At 32.7% G+C, this 17753-nt stretch overlaps 1 protein-coding gene across 1 annotated transcript in view; it reads right to left on the bottom strand.

Moving 5' to 3' along the window:
• Positions 1-17753, bottom strand: part of LOC131931695 (uncharacterized) — a 38887-nt gene that overhangs the window by 5150 nt on the left and 15984 nt on the right. Inside the window, exons 3-12 of the mRNA XM_059288514.1 lie at positions 17032-17166; positions 16408-16422; positions 14940-15089; positions 12855-12931; positions 12637-12705; positions 10178-10291; positions 9324-9469; positions 7710-7845; positions 1939-2082; positions 1355-1445 (exon numbers count right to left, since the gene is read on the bottom strand). Of these exons, the coding sequence (XP_059144497.1) occupies positions 1355-1445; positions 1939-2082; positions 7710-7845; positions 9324-9469; positions 10178-10291; positions 12637-12705; positions 12855-12931; positions 14940-15089; positions 16408-16422; positions 17032-17166 (1077 nt within the window). The remainder of the gene's footprint in view (positions 1-1354; positions 1446-1938; positions 2083-7709; positions 7846-9323; positions 9470-10177; positions 10292-12636; positions 12706-12854; positions 12932-14939; positions 15090-16407; positions 16423-17031; positions 17167-17753) is intronic.

The following is a 17753-nucleotide window of genomic DNA, read 5'->3' as shown; positions in this document are numbered from 1 at the left end:
TATGTGTATGTGTATGTGTATGTGTATGTGTATGTGTATGTGTATGTGTATGTGTATGTGTATGTGTATGTGTATGTGTATGTGTATGTGTATGTGTATGTGTATGTGTATGTGTATGTGTATGTGTATGTGTATGTGTATGTGTATGTGTATGTGTATGTGTATGTGTATGTGTATGTGTACGTGCACGTGTACGTGCACGTGCACGTGTACGTGCACGTGTACGTGTACGTGTACGTGTACGTGTACGTGTACGTGTACGTGTACGTGTACGTGTACGTGTACGTGTACGTGTACGTGTACGTGTACGTGTACGTGTACGTGTACGTGTACGTGTACGTGTACGTGTACGTGCATGTGCATGTGCACGTGCATGTGCATGTGCATGTGCATGTGCTTGTGATTGTGCATTTGCACGCGCGTGTGCGTGTGCTTGTGCTTGTGCATGTGCTTGTGATTGTGCATTTGCACGCGCGTGTGCGTGTGCTTGTGCTTGTGCTTGTGCATTTGCATTTGCATTTGCATTTGCATTTGCATTTGCATTTGCATTTGCATTTGCATTTGCATTTGCATTTACATTTGCATTTGCATTTGAATTTGAATTTGAATTTGAATTTGAATTTGAATTTGAATTTGAATTTGCATTTGCATTTGCATTTGCATTTGCATTTGCATTTGCATTTGCATTTGCATTTGCATTTGCATTTGCATTTGCATTTGCATTTGCATTTGCATTTGCATTTGCATTTGCATTTGCATTTGTCTTTGTTTTTTGTTACGATTGTGTTTGCGTTTTTGCTTGCGTTTGCGCTTGTGTTTGCGATTGCGTTTACGTCGAATCTATACTTACACTGACCAAGTAGAATGTCGATTCTATATTTTTATTTATTAGGTAGAATGTCGATTCTATATTTACACTTACTAGGTAGAATGTCGATTCTTTATTTACATTTACCATGTAGAATATCGATTCTAAAATTTACTCTTACCAAGTAGAATGGTGCTTCTATATTTACACTTACTATGTAGAATGTTTAATCTGTCGTTACGCTGAGTGATAGAATGGTGTGCCTATTTTTACACTTAACTAGTAGAATGTTGAATCTGTCTTTACACTTAGTAGTAAAATATAAAATCTATTTTCACACTTACTATAGTTAATGTCGTTGCACACTTACCTGGTGCAATGTCGAATGTTGTGTTACACCTCTTACATACTTAGATTCTAGATTGGTGAATCCATCTTACTCATGTTCCACACTTACCTGATAGAATTTCTGAATCTATCTTTACTGTTGGTATACACTTACCTGGTATAATGAGGAATCTATTTTTACTATTGGTATTCACTTACCTGGTATAATGAAGAATCTATTTTTACTTTTTGGATCTTGGGTAACGTCCCCTACACCACCAGTAAGTTGTGTCTCAAAACTAAACAGGTTCTGAAATAATGGGTATTGAACACCAATTTAATAGTGATTTACTTGAATAAAAATCATGTTGTAAAAGCACATGTTTAACAGTAGGTAATGTGTAACTAATTCTTATTAAGGTTAGGTTGGCTGACCCAAGCACATTACCCCGAGGCTAATGAGACTGCAACCAATGTAGATGAGGAAATGGAGTCTATTAAGTGATATGACTACAAAATATGCTTTTTTTACTTATGTTTCGGCAACCTAATCTGGTACAAAAGATAATGCATAGTATTCCTTTGAGATATTCCGGCACACTATACTGGTTGTATCTGATAGTCGGAATCATAATTTATTAAACATATTATATAGTTGTAAGGAACCATACCCCCGCATAATAAGAGCTGCCGAGTGTTGGCAATCGAAAAAAATATTATTCATTGAGCATTGATGTTTTCATCAAAATATTTTTATTTACAATCAGAATACGAAGAAACAAAGCCACTGAATACAAACTTACATTGAATTCATTTTCAAAATTATTTTTCCCGTCGACGAGGTTCCTCATGAGATGTAGTTTGAGACAGATGGCGCTGATGTGTGTGTAGCTGCCTGTACAGGCGACGCTAGCCTGCGCGGCGTGGTGCAGGAACATGTACTGCTCCTGGAAAACAAATGCAAGTAGCTAGTCTCTCTCTCTCTCTCTCTCTCTCACTCTTTCTCTCTGAGGCCTGGTCAAGAAGCATGTTCTTCTCCTGGAAGACACATGTTTCGTTAAGTAACAAGTCTCCCTCTCTCCCTCTCTCTGTCCCTCTCTCTCTCATTCTATCTCTCTCTTCCTCCATCTCCATCTCTCTCTCTCTCTCTCCTTCTCTCTCTCTCTCTCTTCCACTCTCTCCTAGTTTGCCCCACTTAGTTTTGGTGTCACATATCTTCTAGTGTGTACTTATATTACCAACACTTCCTCTATGCAGCGAATACAACAGTGATAACACAGTACAAAACGTCTGTTAGAAATTATCCAGTGATCTAAACAATTGTCCTAGTATTATTCTTAATAACAATTCAATTTTTACTGGGTTTTTTTTTTTATTTTACTAAACAGTTGTACACTTCCTCCAAACTAAAAAAGAGTTGTGAAACAATGACAAATTGTTTGGTGATAATTAGAATGCTTGTTTTTTTAACGTTGTATAAATAAACCTAATGCATTTGTAATGTTTGATTCCAATTGAAAAAAAATTAACTGTAGAGCGTTTCAGAAAGGAGTTGTGTTATTAACTAGATCCGTTGTATGTTTTTCTTTTTTATTTAAATCCGTTAATCCGGCTACTCATATCTCACTTTTTCTCGTATATACACATGTTTTTTTTAGCTCACTCGATGACTCTATTCTAAAACATCTCATGTGTGAGTTATTTTGAAACCAAAATATCAATTCCTTTTTTCTTTTTATCAATTACAATATTAGTGTAGTTTAATATTGATTTAGAATTAGTTAGAATCTAATATCAAGTTAAAAATTTGCTATACAATAATCTAAATCTGATGCTTTATTTAGCGAATAAATTTGCTACGTTTTTGTTTTAAACATTTTATGCAAGAAATAATTTTACATCTTTTGATGAAGGAAAAAATCTTGACAATTTGTTAAAATATTTCATTTAATGTTCGTTATTTTATTTTATTTTTTTATACTAAAGAGCTAGTGAGAAAACATTGCAAGTGCAATAAACCGGGAGTGATCTCCCCTAAAATTTCTCGAATATTTTATATAAAATAACAGGGGATGGGAACTCGGGCTATAGACATGATTTTTAATCCATTTTAAATACTTAAAGTTTTAAAAATAGAAAAAAATCTCGTAGACAAAAGAATTGCACGCCAAATAAAAAAGTGCATAATAGTGCGCAATATTATTAGTATTTTAAAAATTTACATTAGTTTTTTTAGAAATCGGAAGTAGCGTAAATTACTACTTCCTGTCAACGGAAATGACTCAAAATTTAACAGAAGGTAGAAAACTAGATTTTTAACTTACATGTGAAATTTCGTTTATCTATCTCAAATAGTACGTAAGTTATAGGCTTTTGAAAATTTCAAAGTAGAAAAAGTACCACTTCCGGTTATCGGAAATCGCTCAAAAGTTGATACGGATCTACGATTTTCATAGAATACTTATATATGAAATTTCATCAACCTAGCTGTTGCGGTACTCAAGTTATCGTGTTTACACATACACACAGACAGACACACAGACACACAGACATACGGACAAGATTGCAAAATTATGTTTTTCCGTATCAGTGAGATGTAAAACGTCAAGATTTGTAAAAATCTCGATTTTTATTTTGCACGATTACAAGACTTTCTCTATAGCATACTTCTAATATACGAGAAAGTAAAAATGTCATTTCTTGTAACATGTTAATAAATAAACCGGGAGTGATCTCCCCTAAACTTTCTCGAATCTAATAAAGAAAGCTGAATCCAGTATATTTGTTTGTAAAAATAAGTTTGTCGTTGACATACTTTTATGGATTTAAGTGTTAGACTATTATCGATTTCATGGTCTAAATTTAACAGTTAAAAAATTACTATTGAAAGTGTTGGGAAATAATTTTAATTTTTCAAACTGATAGTAATAATTGTCGGCATGTTCATTAAACACAATTTAAAAAAAATAACAAAAATTCTAATTATGTCTGAAAATTATTTATATTTAGTCCTTTAGCACTTACTTCCCTTTGATAAATTAGGAAAACACAATTACTTCCCTTTATAAAACATTCCATTAGTGGAAAAGAATTTACTTTTTATTACTTTGTTTTGGTGTTGGGAAAAAAATAATTACATAATTAGCGGGGATAGATCAAGTGCAAATGTTGTAGGTATTTTACGAATAAGCTTGTAGTATTATAATTGTTCATTTGCTTTGGTTTGGCATCTACGTTCGTTTAAGTGAGTGCAAAAGACTATGAATAAGTTGGGGTACTATAGTCGATTATTAAGCTGAAACAGGCGATTCTGCCCCGGCTAGACTGTGAGCACTTTGCGTTTATGTTCGCGTTAGTGTTTTCTTTGTGTTTAGGTTGGTTTTGCGTTAGTGGTTGCGTTTTGATTTGTTTCGTTTTTGTTCTTTCCTTTTTCGTTTTCGTTTGTGTTTTTTTCTTTGGGTTTGTGTTTGTATTTGTGTTTGTGGTTGGTTTTGCGTTTGGATTTGGTTTGTTTTCGTTTGCTTTTTCGTTTGTGTTTTTTTCTTTGTGTTCGTATTGGTGTTTGTGGCTGTGGTTGGGTTTGTTGTTAGGTTTTTGTTTTCGTCTGCTTTTTTGTTTGTTTTTTCTTTGTGTTTGTATTGGTGTTTGTGATTGTGGTTGGGTTTGTTGTTAGGTTTTTGTTTTTGTTTGTATTTGTAATTGTGTTAGCGTTATGTTTGCGTTTTGTTGTTTTGGTTGGTTGTGGTTTGGGTGGGCAATGCCGTGTTTATGATGATAACTAAACACACAGGTAATGGTCTTTAACAGAAAGGTTTTTCACAGAAGCCAGAGCAGGGCCTGGCCGGGACGGCTAGTATTCTTATATAACTTGGAATATAGACATGATTTTTAATTACTTAAACTTTTAAAAATAGAAAATAATCTCATAGAAAAAAAAAATTGCGCACCAAGGGAACGCCAAACGAAATGTGCATAATAGTGCGCAATATTATTAGTACTTTATAAATTTACATGCATTTTTTGAGAAATCGGAAATTGCGTAAATTAGTACTTCCGGTCAACGGAAATTACTCAATATTTGACAGAAGGTAGAGAATTAGATCTTTTACTTACACGTGAAATTTCATTTATCTATCTGAAATAGTACTCAAGTTATAGGCTTTTGAAAAATTCAAAGTAGAAAAAGTACCACTTCAGGTTATCAGAAATCGCTCAAAAGTTGATACGAATCTACGATTTTGATAAAATACTTATATATAAAATTTCATTAACCTAGCAGTAACGGTACTCAAGTTATCGTGTTTACACACAGACAGACAGACAGACAGACAGACAGACAGACAGACAGACACACAGACATACGGACAAGATTGCAAAATTATGTTTTTCCATATCAGTGAGGTGTAAAACGTCGAGATTTGTAAAAATCTCGATTTTTTTTGCACGATTACAAGACTTTCTCTATACTTCGTATTTACGAGAAAGTAAAAAAGAATGGTTTCTTTTAATAATGATTAGAAACATTTCTGGTGTATAATCTATATACTACTAAAAGTCAAGTTTGTTTACATGTTTCAATATTTATTTTTTTGTTTGTTTTTTTGTTTGGCTGATTGACTATTGCACATGGTTGCACTCATCGTGGAGAGCTGTACAATAGTATGTAGGTTGAGAATTTTTTTTGTTTTAAGTCAGACTGTTAATCACACCTTTATTTGAAGACGTTAATTAATTTATTGATTTATTCATAGGTAGAGTAACCCTATTTTTTTAAAAAGATCAGAACGACCACTACACTCGGCGGGACCGTGACGTCACAGTTTTTTGTTTACTCTTTAGTACAATAAAATGGCGGCGTCTATCGAAGAAAATTATGTTCCCATTCAAAAGTTTAACGCTTTCTAAATCTAATTTTCTGTCGGTCATAACTTTAACAATACGTCCGTTTGCTGTATTTATTACGTTCCAACACTTATATCAATTTTCAACTGTCTTTTTCATTTAGTTTTACGATAATTCTCTAGATCTACAATCTGTCCAAGAAAGTTATTTATAGATCTAGATCTAGAATTTAGAATCTAGGTCAAATCAAAGATTTATTAGTTATAAATACAATCCAAAAAAAAACGAGACTTAAGCAAACCAGTCGTAGATCTAGAATATAGATAATTCTATCTAGATTTAGATAATAATGAGTTTCTATATACTAAACTATTTTAGACCTTTATTATTTTGTATAAATCTTTGTTTCGACTATGCAAATTTTGAAATGCTGATTCCAGGGCCTATTTGCGTAGCTTAAGATTCATACGCGGCTTCGATACCGGTAATTTTGCTAAATTATAAACGTAAATTCTAAATATAGCTCAGTCGTAGATCTAAAATATAGATAATTTTCTATCTAGATTTAGAAAATAATGATTTTCTGTATACTAAACTATTTTAGACCTTTATTATTTTATATAAATCTTGGTTTGGAATATGGTAATTTTGAAATGCTCGCTCCGGGCCTATTCGCGTAGCTAATGATTAGATCTAGATCTAGATTCTAGATCTAGCAAGAAAAACTAAACTTAAGACTTAAGCAAACGAGACCTTCTTTATTTTATATAAATCTTTGTTTGGCTAATTTAAGATAAAATTTAATTCGAAAGTTACTACTACTAGACTTAGATCTAGATCTATGAGCGTAAATCAAGTTGCAAAAGGAGACTTAAAATATAGTATAAAAATTCACTTGTGACGGCACGAGTAAATAGCTAAGTTGGTAGTGTAGTCGACACTCATGCGGGTGGCACAGGTTCAAGACCAATTTGTCAATGATATTTTTTTTTTCATTTTTTTTTAATGTGAATGATAAAGTTGCCTATCTGAACTTGGCAGGATACAGGGCAGGTGAAGTGGAGTTCCATCTGTTTCTTTGTCCTAAGCATATGAAAGGATAGTGTGATCAGAGACATGCTCGGCTGGAATCGTTTTTTAAACGATAAAAACATGTTGTCTGAGACTTGGCGGGACACTGGGCAGGTGAAGTAGAGTTGAGTAGGTCACCTGTGACGTCAGTATAGGAAGGGATAGTCCGAAATCGGTGTTTTCGTTGTTTTTAAAAGATAAAAAACATATTTTTGAATGTGGGGTCTGTTTTTTGTGACGATAAGTGACACTGCAGTAGCGTAGCGAGGAGGGGGGGGGGGTGGGGGGGGGGACATATGTCCCCGGGCGCCGACCTTAGGGGGCGCCAAAATGGGCTGGAAAAATAAATTGAAAGGTTGAGGGGGGTGCAAATCGAAAGTTTGGGTGGGGGGGGTTCAAATCAAAATCTTGAGGGGGGGGGGTGCACATCAAAAGTTTGGGGGGGGGGGGTTGCAAATCAAAATCTTGCGGGGTGGGGGGTTCAAATTGAAAAGTTTGTCCCCGGGTGCCGGGAAGGGTCGCCATGCCTCTGAGTGACAGACGTGATGTTTTTTGATGGATTACCCACGAAACCCACAGTTATCCAACGGATGACGGGTAGTCTAGTCTAAAGTTAAAACTAGAATATTTTTAAAACAGAGTTGTAGAGCGTCGAACTTACAAAGGTTTGAACCGTGTTGGGCATGTCGTGTCTGAGTCTGGAGACCGTGTCGACAAAGTCCACGGCTTGGTTCAGCTTGGCTTGACGGATCAAATCGTGTAGTGCTATAAACACGGAGCTTCTCGTTGTATCCGTCCTGTTAGGTACACACGGGAAATAATGTGTCAAATGTGGTGCCTATATACAATGGCAGAAGTAGTTGATAAAGTACAGACTCGCTTCTGTTATCTCTGTATTAAATGCTATATTTGTCTAAAATAGTTTATAGAATGTATGTGTACTATAAATACTAAATCGAGAAAATGTATATCAAATATAACCACCATATTAACTACTTTACTAACAAAATAAATCGGGAGTGATATCCCCTAAACTTTCTGAAATATTCTTATCTATATATATAATTCTCTTCAGGGAGCCGTTAGAAAACAAGCTGCAAGCGCGCCTTACAGTCCCCTCTCTTCCTCTCTATCGCTACCACCCCCACCCCCTCACATGGTCTGGTGAGCTGTGGTTCACGCTGTTTACATTTTACAATCATAGAGACGGGTTTGGTGACGGCTATTAGGGGCAGATAATTTAGGTTGAAACGATTTTAAACTTAGAGGAGGTAACTAAGAGGAGGCTGCTTTCACGTGGGGGGTGGGGAATGGGGGTTTAGTGTTTTTAAGCAAATATTTTCAGTGGCAGCATTGGTACTGTCGAATTCACAAATTATAAATTACTGAAAAGTAGAAAAAAAAACAACTAAATAGCGGCGTATGATACGCAGCGGGTCGGCTCGTACAAAATAACAGGGGACGGGAACTCGGGCTATAGACATGATTTTTAATCCATTTTAAATACTTAACGTTTTAAAAATAGAATAAAATCTCGTAGACAAATTAATTGCACACAAAGTAAACGCCAAATAAAAAAAGCGCATAATAGTGCACAATATTATTAGTACTTTTAAAATTTACATTAGTTTTTTGAGAAATCTGAAGAAGCGTTAATTACTACTTCCTGTCAACGGAAATTACTCAAAATTTTACAGAAGGTAGAGAATTAGATCTTTTACTTACATGTGAAATTTCATTTATCTATCTGAAATAGTACTCAAGTTATAGGGTTTTGAAAAATTCAAAGTAGGAAAAGTACCACTTCCGGTTATCGGAAATCGCTCAAAAGTTGATACGGATCTACGATTTTGATAAAATACTTACATTTGAAATTTCATCAACCTAGCTGTAACGGTACTCAAGTGATCGTGTTTACATACGGACACACAGACAGACAGACACACAGACATACGGACAAGATTGCAAAATTATGTTTTTCCGTATCATTGAGGTGTAAACCGTCGAGATTTGAAAAAATCTCGATTTTTTTTGCACGACTATAAGACTTTCTATATACTTCGTAAATAAGAGAAAGTAAAAATGTATTATTTAAATGATATATATATATATATATATATATATATATATATATATATATATATATATATATATATATATATATATATATATATATATATATATATATTTTTTTTTTTTTTTTATTTATATATATATATAGTCACAGTTAATACATGTTGTAAAATATGTCGTTTTTGTGTCTTTCAAAGCTTACCCAGAATGCACCAGTGTGATAGTTTCTAGTGTGTTTATGAAGACCTTGTGTTCAAAGTCAACCAAACTCCACATACACGGGTCAGACCCGTCTTCCGGCCAAGCCGTGTACTGGAAGTGGGTCACACGACGTGGTGGGTTGTCGTCCTTATCATTGGGGAAGAAAGAAACAAGCATTATATTTATAGATGGCAGAAAATTCGATTAAACCTAACACATCCTATGCTAATGTGAGTTTTTGTAATATCCTTTCCTTAATTTCGATATGGTGTGTAATTATAATTGCTTTGTTTTTGTATGACTTTGTTGTAGTACTTATAATTATGTTGCTGTTATTAGTTTACGTTTATCTCGTGTATGCTTGTTATCACCATGTAAATTTATATGAGACAACGTGGTCGGTCGTCTCAAGTTCGGATCCCGGGTTCGAATCTGTGTCACGCCCCATAGCCCACTAAGCTTTGATAGGTTCGTCACTTACATTAGGGAGAGCAAATTCAGCTGGTCATGTCACTGACCACGCTATCTTCATATACGCCTACCTTGGGTCATGGAAATGGGTAAGCTCTACTTTATCCGAACTAGTGACTGTCAGATACATAACAGCATGCAATTTTACATTTAATACAATTTTAAAGTTTAAACAAAAATAAATATCGTTATTTTTTTCTTCAAAGGCTTAGCAAAATATCTATCTATATCTTACTTTGTCAATGCGCACAGACGTAATATTTGTTATTTCTACTATTTTAGTTCTATTTTAGAGCGGGACTACACTCTCGACCTTTGAAATAATAGTTTAAATTTTATACCGTTTTAAAAAAGAATAAACTTTTGAAATAAAATACAATTTACTTTTGTGATTTCCAAAGTCCGAATAGTATAATCTAGAAAAACTTCTGTTTTCACCGTCTTCACTCTATAGCAATCAATATTTTGATCTTTCATTGACCAATAGCTGTATTCATTCTAAAAAAATGATTTTTTGATAAAGTATTTTCACCTTAGAAATATTCAAGTTATCGAACAAAAAATATAAACAAAACCGCTGTCATTTTCCATACCAATCTTACATGTTTCAAAACACATTTTACATTGGGAAAAATCAGAATTATTATCTATTTAATTGGATAATGGAGCAGTACTCTGATGTTTGTGTGTTTTTGCATCTCTGTGCTAATCATGACGACTTTTACAACTTGTTTGTCCCATAGCAGATTGAGAAAGCCGACCACAGTCGCAGCTACCGGACCTACGAGAAGATGTGAAAAAATGAATGAATGTTATTTACCTAAGCAAATATTCGTAATAACAAATTTTGCTACTGACTATAGTAATATTTAAAGTAATTTTTAACTATGTAATGTCTAATTAGATTGGCAATTAGAAACTGTTACGTTGTTATTGTAATAAATTTTACTTACTCAAGCATAGATTGAAAACAAGTTAAATAGTTTTTATTTCACGAAGACCTTCAAAAGCAAGTTAAATTACTTTCATTGCCTTAGGCTTAGGCTTCTTTCAATGATAAAAATGTGTATACGTATACAAAGTTAGTAATCCAAGCTAGACTCAACATTAACACATTTTACTAGAGAATATATGAAAACGTTAACAAATTACCTTGTGATACTATTATTTCTTCTTTAGCCAACTTAAAGAAATAGAATAATTCAACATGGTTAGTCAAAACAAGAAATATTCATTTTTTTTTTATATTCATGTTTCAACCCAAAATCTAGTTTATTAATATGTGCAAAGTAACAAATTGAGTATTATTGATGTATAAACGTATTATAATATGAATGTGCAAAATATGTATTAGCCGAAGTGAATAAGATAAAAACAGTATTTTTCATGTATAGGAAGAGAGAGTTAAGTTATAGATTTTACATTGTGTTGCCGGTATGAATTAGCGTCTTGTTGTAACAATTATTGAAAACCAAGTTATAAACATCTTGAGATATTTAAAGAACATGCACAATAAAATTTACTTTACAAATTTTAGCTGCGCCATTTTTAAATAAAGAAAAAAAGTCATTACATACAAAAATATGGATAATCGTACTGATTTTAAAATTATATGACAGCAATTAAAAATACTAAAAAAATAAATCACTTTTATTTTGTGTAGTCAAAACATGTTTTGCTGAAAAATTATCTAAACAAGTACATTTTCGATTAATCTCTTTTTAGTACTTTAAAAGCCTTATTTCACAAAAGTATTTACCTCATTTTTTTTTTACTTTTTAACAATTAAAAATTAAATTGCAAAGATAAATGTAACTTGAAACTGTTTAAATGAATACCTTTATTTATTTTTATATATCATGTATTTATTAGAGGTTTTAGTTTAAGATCAGATAATTAGCGAGCGCTCTTAACTCTAGACGACACACCTGTCTCATTAACGTCGGTCACTAAGTCTCAGGTGTGTAAACTCACGATTACAACACACCAGTCTCCCCTCCCCCCCCCCCCCCCTCTCCCAAGTGGTTATAGCTAACTTCGCTACCGACTCTAGAAAAATTTAAAATATATTTAAAATAATTAATGATGTAATATCTAATTAGATTTGAAATTATATACTCTTGCATTGTCATTGGAAATAAAAATTTCTGTAAAGATTGAGTTACTCGATTCAACAAGAACCCCACCAGAGACGGAAGATTTAACTAAAGTAAAAACAAAACAATACATATTAAACATCCGCGCCTCACCGCCAGAAATGAGAGGCTGAGCAAATTGACAGGCTTTTTCTCGGGCCACGGTGTGACGTGGATGCATGCATGGTCATCTGGGGATGTAGCCCAATGGTCATTTATGGTGTAAAAGGTGTTCAAATAGATATGAACAAATGTATGTATAATGGGGATGTTAGTTCTTGATTGTTAATGTTTTAAACGTATTTTAAAATAATAATTTGAAATTAAGAAAAATAAAATAATTAAATTAATAGGACAGTGAACATTGGTCTGATGGCAAACATTCCGTCACGTTATTCTAGAACTATTTGTCACTTTTGTCAAACCCTTCTATACTTATGTTACGCACTATAATACTTATATATTCCCTGATTTACTCGTTACGCGTATACAATATTTTGTTATAATTATCTATTATTTTAAGAAAAAAAATTAATTCAGACACTAATTCAGTAAATCAAGGGTTAATATCTCACTTAGACTTAAGTTACGGCCTCCAACATTCACATGATAACTTCATGCTTTACCCACTAACACACATAAACTTATTTTCTCACACACATTTCATTCATAATACAGTGACGATGTAATAAGAAACCAACGACTTACAGGTACCAGCCGTGTACTTTTTCTCAACTTTTTCTCAACTTTTTCACCATCATACACAGTTGGTATAGACTGTGGAATATAAATACTGTTATAATATAAATCAATACAGAAAAAATAGCTGTCTTTAAGAATTTTAAAAATATACTTGAAGTCAACACACGATAAAATTTCAAAGGAACGAAAAATGAAAAAAATTATTCAAACTTTTTAGTGACTACCTTGAACTGGTTGAGAAAGAATTCCTTGTTGTGTCCCAGTATGTAGACCTTTAGATTCGCGATGGGTACTGACGTATCTGTTTTGGTGGTTTCATTCGGAAATAAACAAAACATACAATACTAATACACGACATTAATGCATATATAGGTGACGGAAGTTTATCCAAAGGTAGTTTTCTAGAAATAAAGACAAAACCCAAATAGAACACATGCACACGCACACATACACACACACATATATATATATATATATATATATATATATATATATATATATATATATATATATATATATATATACTTATGTATATGCCTATATATGTGCTTAAACAAATGCTTATGTATGCTTATAGGTGAGCCGTTGCTCGTGCGTGTGAGTGTATGTGTGTGTGTGTTTGTGTGTGTGTGTGTTTGTGGTTATGTGTGTGTGTTTATGTGTGTGGGGAGGGGATGTATGCTTTAAAACAATAAAAAGCAGCCAGGTATACAATACAATAAGAATGAGATTGGTAGAATCAAGAGACAGAATAAAATGAAACAGAATAGAATTTACCTGGGACAGCCTCAGTTTTAACTGTTTTCATTTTTCTAGACAAATGGAGGAAATGTCTTTAAGAATATATTGATAAGGAAATCTATATATATTTTTTTTCTTCTTTTGCTTCGTTCTTAATTCTATTAAATATTTCGTGTCAACTTGTCCTGCGCTATTTAGGCCGATGACCCTGGATTTTTTTTTTTTTTTGTGGTTTTCTTTTTGGTTGATTCTATAGCTTTTGTCCAACCAAGAACAAACTTTAAGGCAGCAGTTGTTTGATTTTGTAGGTGCCTATCCCAGATGAGTAGCAGTACCCAGGGGTAGTCCATAAATGACGTCACACTCGTATGTGGGAGGGTGGGTCCGTAATTTTGTGACGGCTTGTGATGAGGGGAGGGGGGGGGGGTCAGATGGTGTGACGTCACACTTTTACTTTATAAGAAAAGCAATGTTAGAAAACGAATTTTAGACGTTATTTCGAGTTTTAAAAAACTGTTTTAATTTATTGTAATAGGAATGGATTAAAATACTCTTTTTTGACAGAGTTCAGACAAGATTTTAGAAAAATATCGATGTTTAAAAAAAATGCAACTGCAATTTTGATTGGGGTTGTGTGACGTCATTTTAGGGGGGTCTGGCATTATATGACGACGTGTGACGGAGGGAAGGGGGAGGGAGGTAAAAATCGTCAAAAAAGTCTGACGTCATTTATGTATGACCCCCCCCCCCCCACCAGCTGTTAAGCCTCGTCTGTCCGGGTTTCAAACTCGAGACCTCTCGAATATTTTCTCTTATTTAGTCTGTTCACAATAGCAAATGTATTGAAATAGAACAAGTAATTGACACGTTAAATCAGTACTCTACAGAGCGCTACGAACCTGCGTATGAATATAAAGATGACCAGGATTGCAATAAGTAATGCGGGCAGCACAATCAGTAAATACAGTATATATGTATCATCCTTGTTTTCTGTAAATTATTTACATTGTGTCATGTATTAAACATGGTGTATATACATTCTTGAACCATACAGGAATGTATATACAAATGTATATGGAAACACAATACATGAATAAAAAATTAAGTAACAAATACACGAGTGAACATAACATACTCATATAAAAATACAATCGGGTCCAATATAGTGATGTTAGTTATGTAAGCAGAGTTTCTTTCAGGCATCTATTACTGGGGAGACTGAAGAAAGTCTACTGCCCATCCCCCACCCCACCCCCAAATCGAAATGAAATTGATATAGAAAATGTATGCTTTAACCCCGGAACATTAGTCCGCCCCACCCCCTTCCGAAAATTTCAAGTACGCCGCCCCCGATGAAAAAAGTTCGATTGAAAGAAACACTACGTACACGGTATTGTCTCTACACCTGTAAAATGAAGACCCGTTAAAACTACAACTAATTTCATTTATTGGAATATGTATTAAATTAAGATTTAAATTTTTCAAAAACTATGTTAGAAAACCAATCGATTCCTTGTTCTGAATGTTCAAACTTGCTCTTGGCAAGCGTGTCTCGACCACACACTCACCCTGGGCATTTGGGTCAGCTAGAATCTCGCTTCTTAAAACACTATCTCCGTAGATGGCGTCACACAGGTGTTTGATCTCAGTAGACTCGGGCACACAATTAGGGTCGCATTGTTGTTTGCAGTTGGGCCCAAAAATTGTGTCGATACACTCTGTCGAAGTTTAAGGGTTAACTTGGTTCTAGTTAAAGGGTTAAAGTGGTTCTAAAAGGGTTGTAAACATTTCAGTTACAACGCCTGCTTCCATCCTTTACCATGTTTACACTATACCCATTTAAGGAAGCTACTATTTGTCTGTATCGTCGTCCCTGTATTTGTGTCGCCTGTGTGGTCGAATAATGGTCCTTGTTGTGTGTATGAGGCTAACGGTCAGTCCCATTCGGGGTTCAAAGGTCACGCCAGCCCGCGTCTTCCGTGAAAAAGTTGTTGATAGTGCTCGGCCATGAAAGCTTTATTTTTGTAAAGCTGATTGGCTGAATCGCTTACACGTCTGACTTGATGCATGGAGGGCGAGGCGATTCGGTGCCGCGTGGAATGGTAGGTTTCGGATCCCGTCTGGGTTCTGACTGTTCTGTCTTTACTTGGACTATATTCTGTACCTTTGTCTACCCTTGGCGTTGAAATATCACTTTCTGTTTACATTGCTTTTTCAGTTACAACGCCTGCTTCCACCCTTTACCATGTTTACTTCTAAAAGGGTTAAATTTTCCCTATATAAACATTAATCATTTTTTGAAAAACGATGACTGTTTTTAAAACAATGTTATGGAACTTTGGCTCTCTATATCTGGCTCATTTTTTTCCAAAACTTGGATAAATGAATCGGCTTTATATATATATATATATATATATATATATATATATATATATATATATATATATATATATATATATATATGTATATATATATATATATATATATATATATATATATATGTATATATATATATATATATATATATATATATATATATATATATATATATATATATATATATATATATATATATATATATATATATATATATATATATTTACTACCGCATTGATTATTATAGGTTAAGGTTCATAAATAAAAGAGAAAAATGTTAAGATTATTGGTATTATTTATTATTATTTTCTAATTAGTCTATGATTTCTTAAAATCACTATTTTTTTGCTTTTGTTTTTCGGTGTTATGAAAACAGATGGTGAGATTTCACTTTTGTATACTCTCAAATAAAACTTAAATAGCCAACTTTTATATAAAAACTAGTTTATTTAACCACACTCAAAGTATGAATTCTATTAAAATAGAAACTGTAGCCTATATAGGGCCTACTGTGTAAATGCTTTAGTTGCAATAAATTAATTTAAATACTAAAATCTCTACATATTTTCTTCTGGGGTAAGATCTAAAAAAAATCTTCTTTAGCTCATTCTTTATTTTGCCCTAAATATGTGTCACTGAGATCTCTATAGATAGGCTTACCTGGAGCATGAATAACTAAACAAAGGAAGAATAAAAACTAAAGTTAACAAGTAAATTAAAATTAAACCAAAACCAATAATCTTTTTTTTTTTTAAATTTGAGGGATGGAAAAGAAATTTCCATTTTAAAAATAGTTAACATCTATCACTAGATGAGACACACTTGAAGCACCAGAGACAAAACCTATACATTCAAACAGCTAAATCGGCTAAATGATAGACGCGGGAGTTTGTGATCGATCAAACGACTACATTTTAAAATGAAAAGCTAAAATGAAAAACAAAGACACAAAAAATTGTAATTTAAAAACTCTATAGTAAAATCAGTATAAAGACTCCGAGCATATGTTAAAAGGAAAACAGTTTCTGTGATTCTCTATAGTAATACAGTCTTTGGCTTTTTATCTCGCCTGTAGATATTACATTTTCAGAGATAGTTTACGCCATCGAATCGCTGTAAATGTTTGTCGACTATTCCAATTTCTGTAATTGTTTGTGTCATGTTATTACTTATATACGGATGTAGCTTAAGGCTAGCTATACGCTATGATGTAATTGTATGAAGCTTGAGGGTGCCTACATAACAAATGCATCACTTGTATAAAATACACAAAAAATAATTTACCCTGCTCACAGTAGTCTCCCCGCCATCCAGGGGGACAACTCATACACCGGCCTGTGATCCTGTCACAGGTCTGATTCTCACATTTGACGCTGCAGTAGAAGGCACATTCCTTACCGTAGGTTCCTTTTTCGCAGTCTATAAGTAGATTTCAACAATCTTGAAATTGAGTATGTTTAAACACATTTTGAGAAAGTCAAAAAAATATGTTTATCAAATTTCGAAACAGTTCTTAAGTCTTTTTATACATACTCAAGGCAATTTACATACCAAATGCTTTACTTGTAGAAAATACACACACACATATCTAATATATATATATATATATATATATATATATATATATATATATATATATATATATATATATATATATATATATATATATATATATATATATATATATATAATACATATACATATATATATATATACATATTTATATATATATATATATATATATATATATGTATATATATATATATATATAAATATATATATATATATATATATATATATATATATATATATATATATATATATATATATATTTATTTATTGATATATATATATATATATATATATATATATATATATATATATATATATATATATATATATATATATATATATATATATATATATATATATATATATATATAAATATATATATATATATATATATATATATATATACGCAACGGCTAATATCAGAGCTACATTGT

This window comes from Physella acuta, unplaced genomic scaffold, assembly GCF_028476545.2.
Source record: "Physella acuta isolate Inbredline_101_S28 unplaced genomic scaffold, ASM2847654v3 ptg002009l, whole genome shotgun sequence".
NCBI classification, from domain to species: domain Eukaryota; kingdom Metazoa; phylum Mollusca; class Gastropoda; family Physidae; genus Physella; species Physella acuta.
The sequence above is the reverse complement of the archived record's forward strand: the minus strand, read 5'-3'. Positions and strand labels throughout refer to the sequence as shown.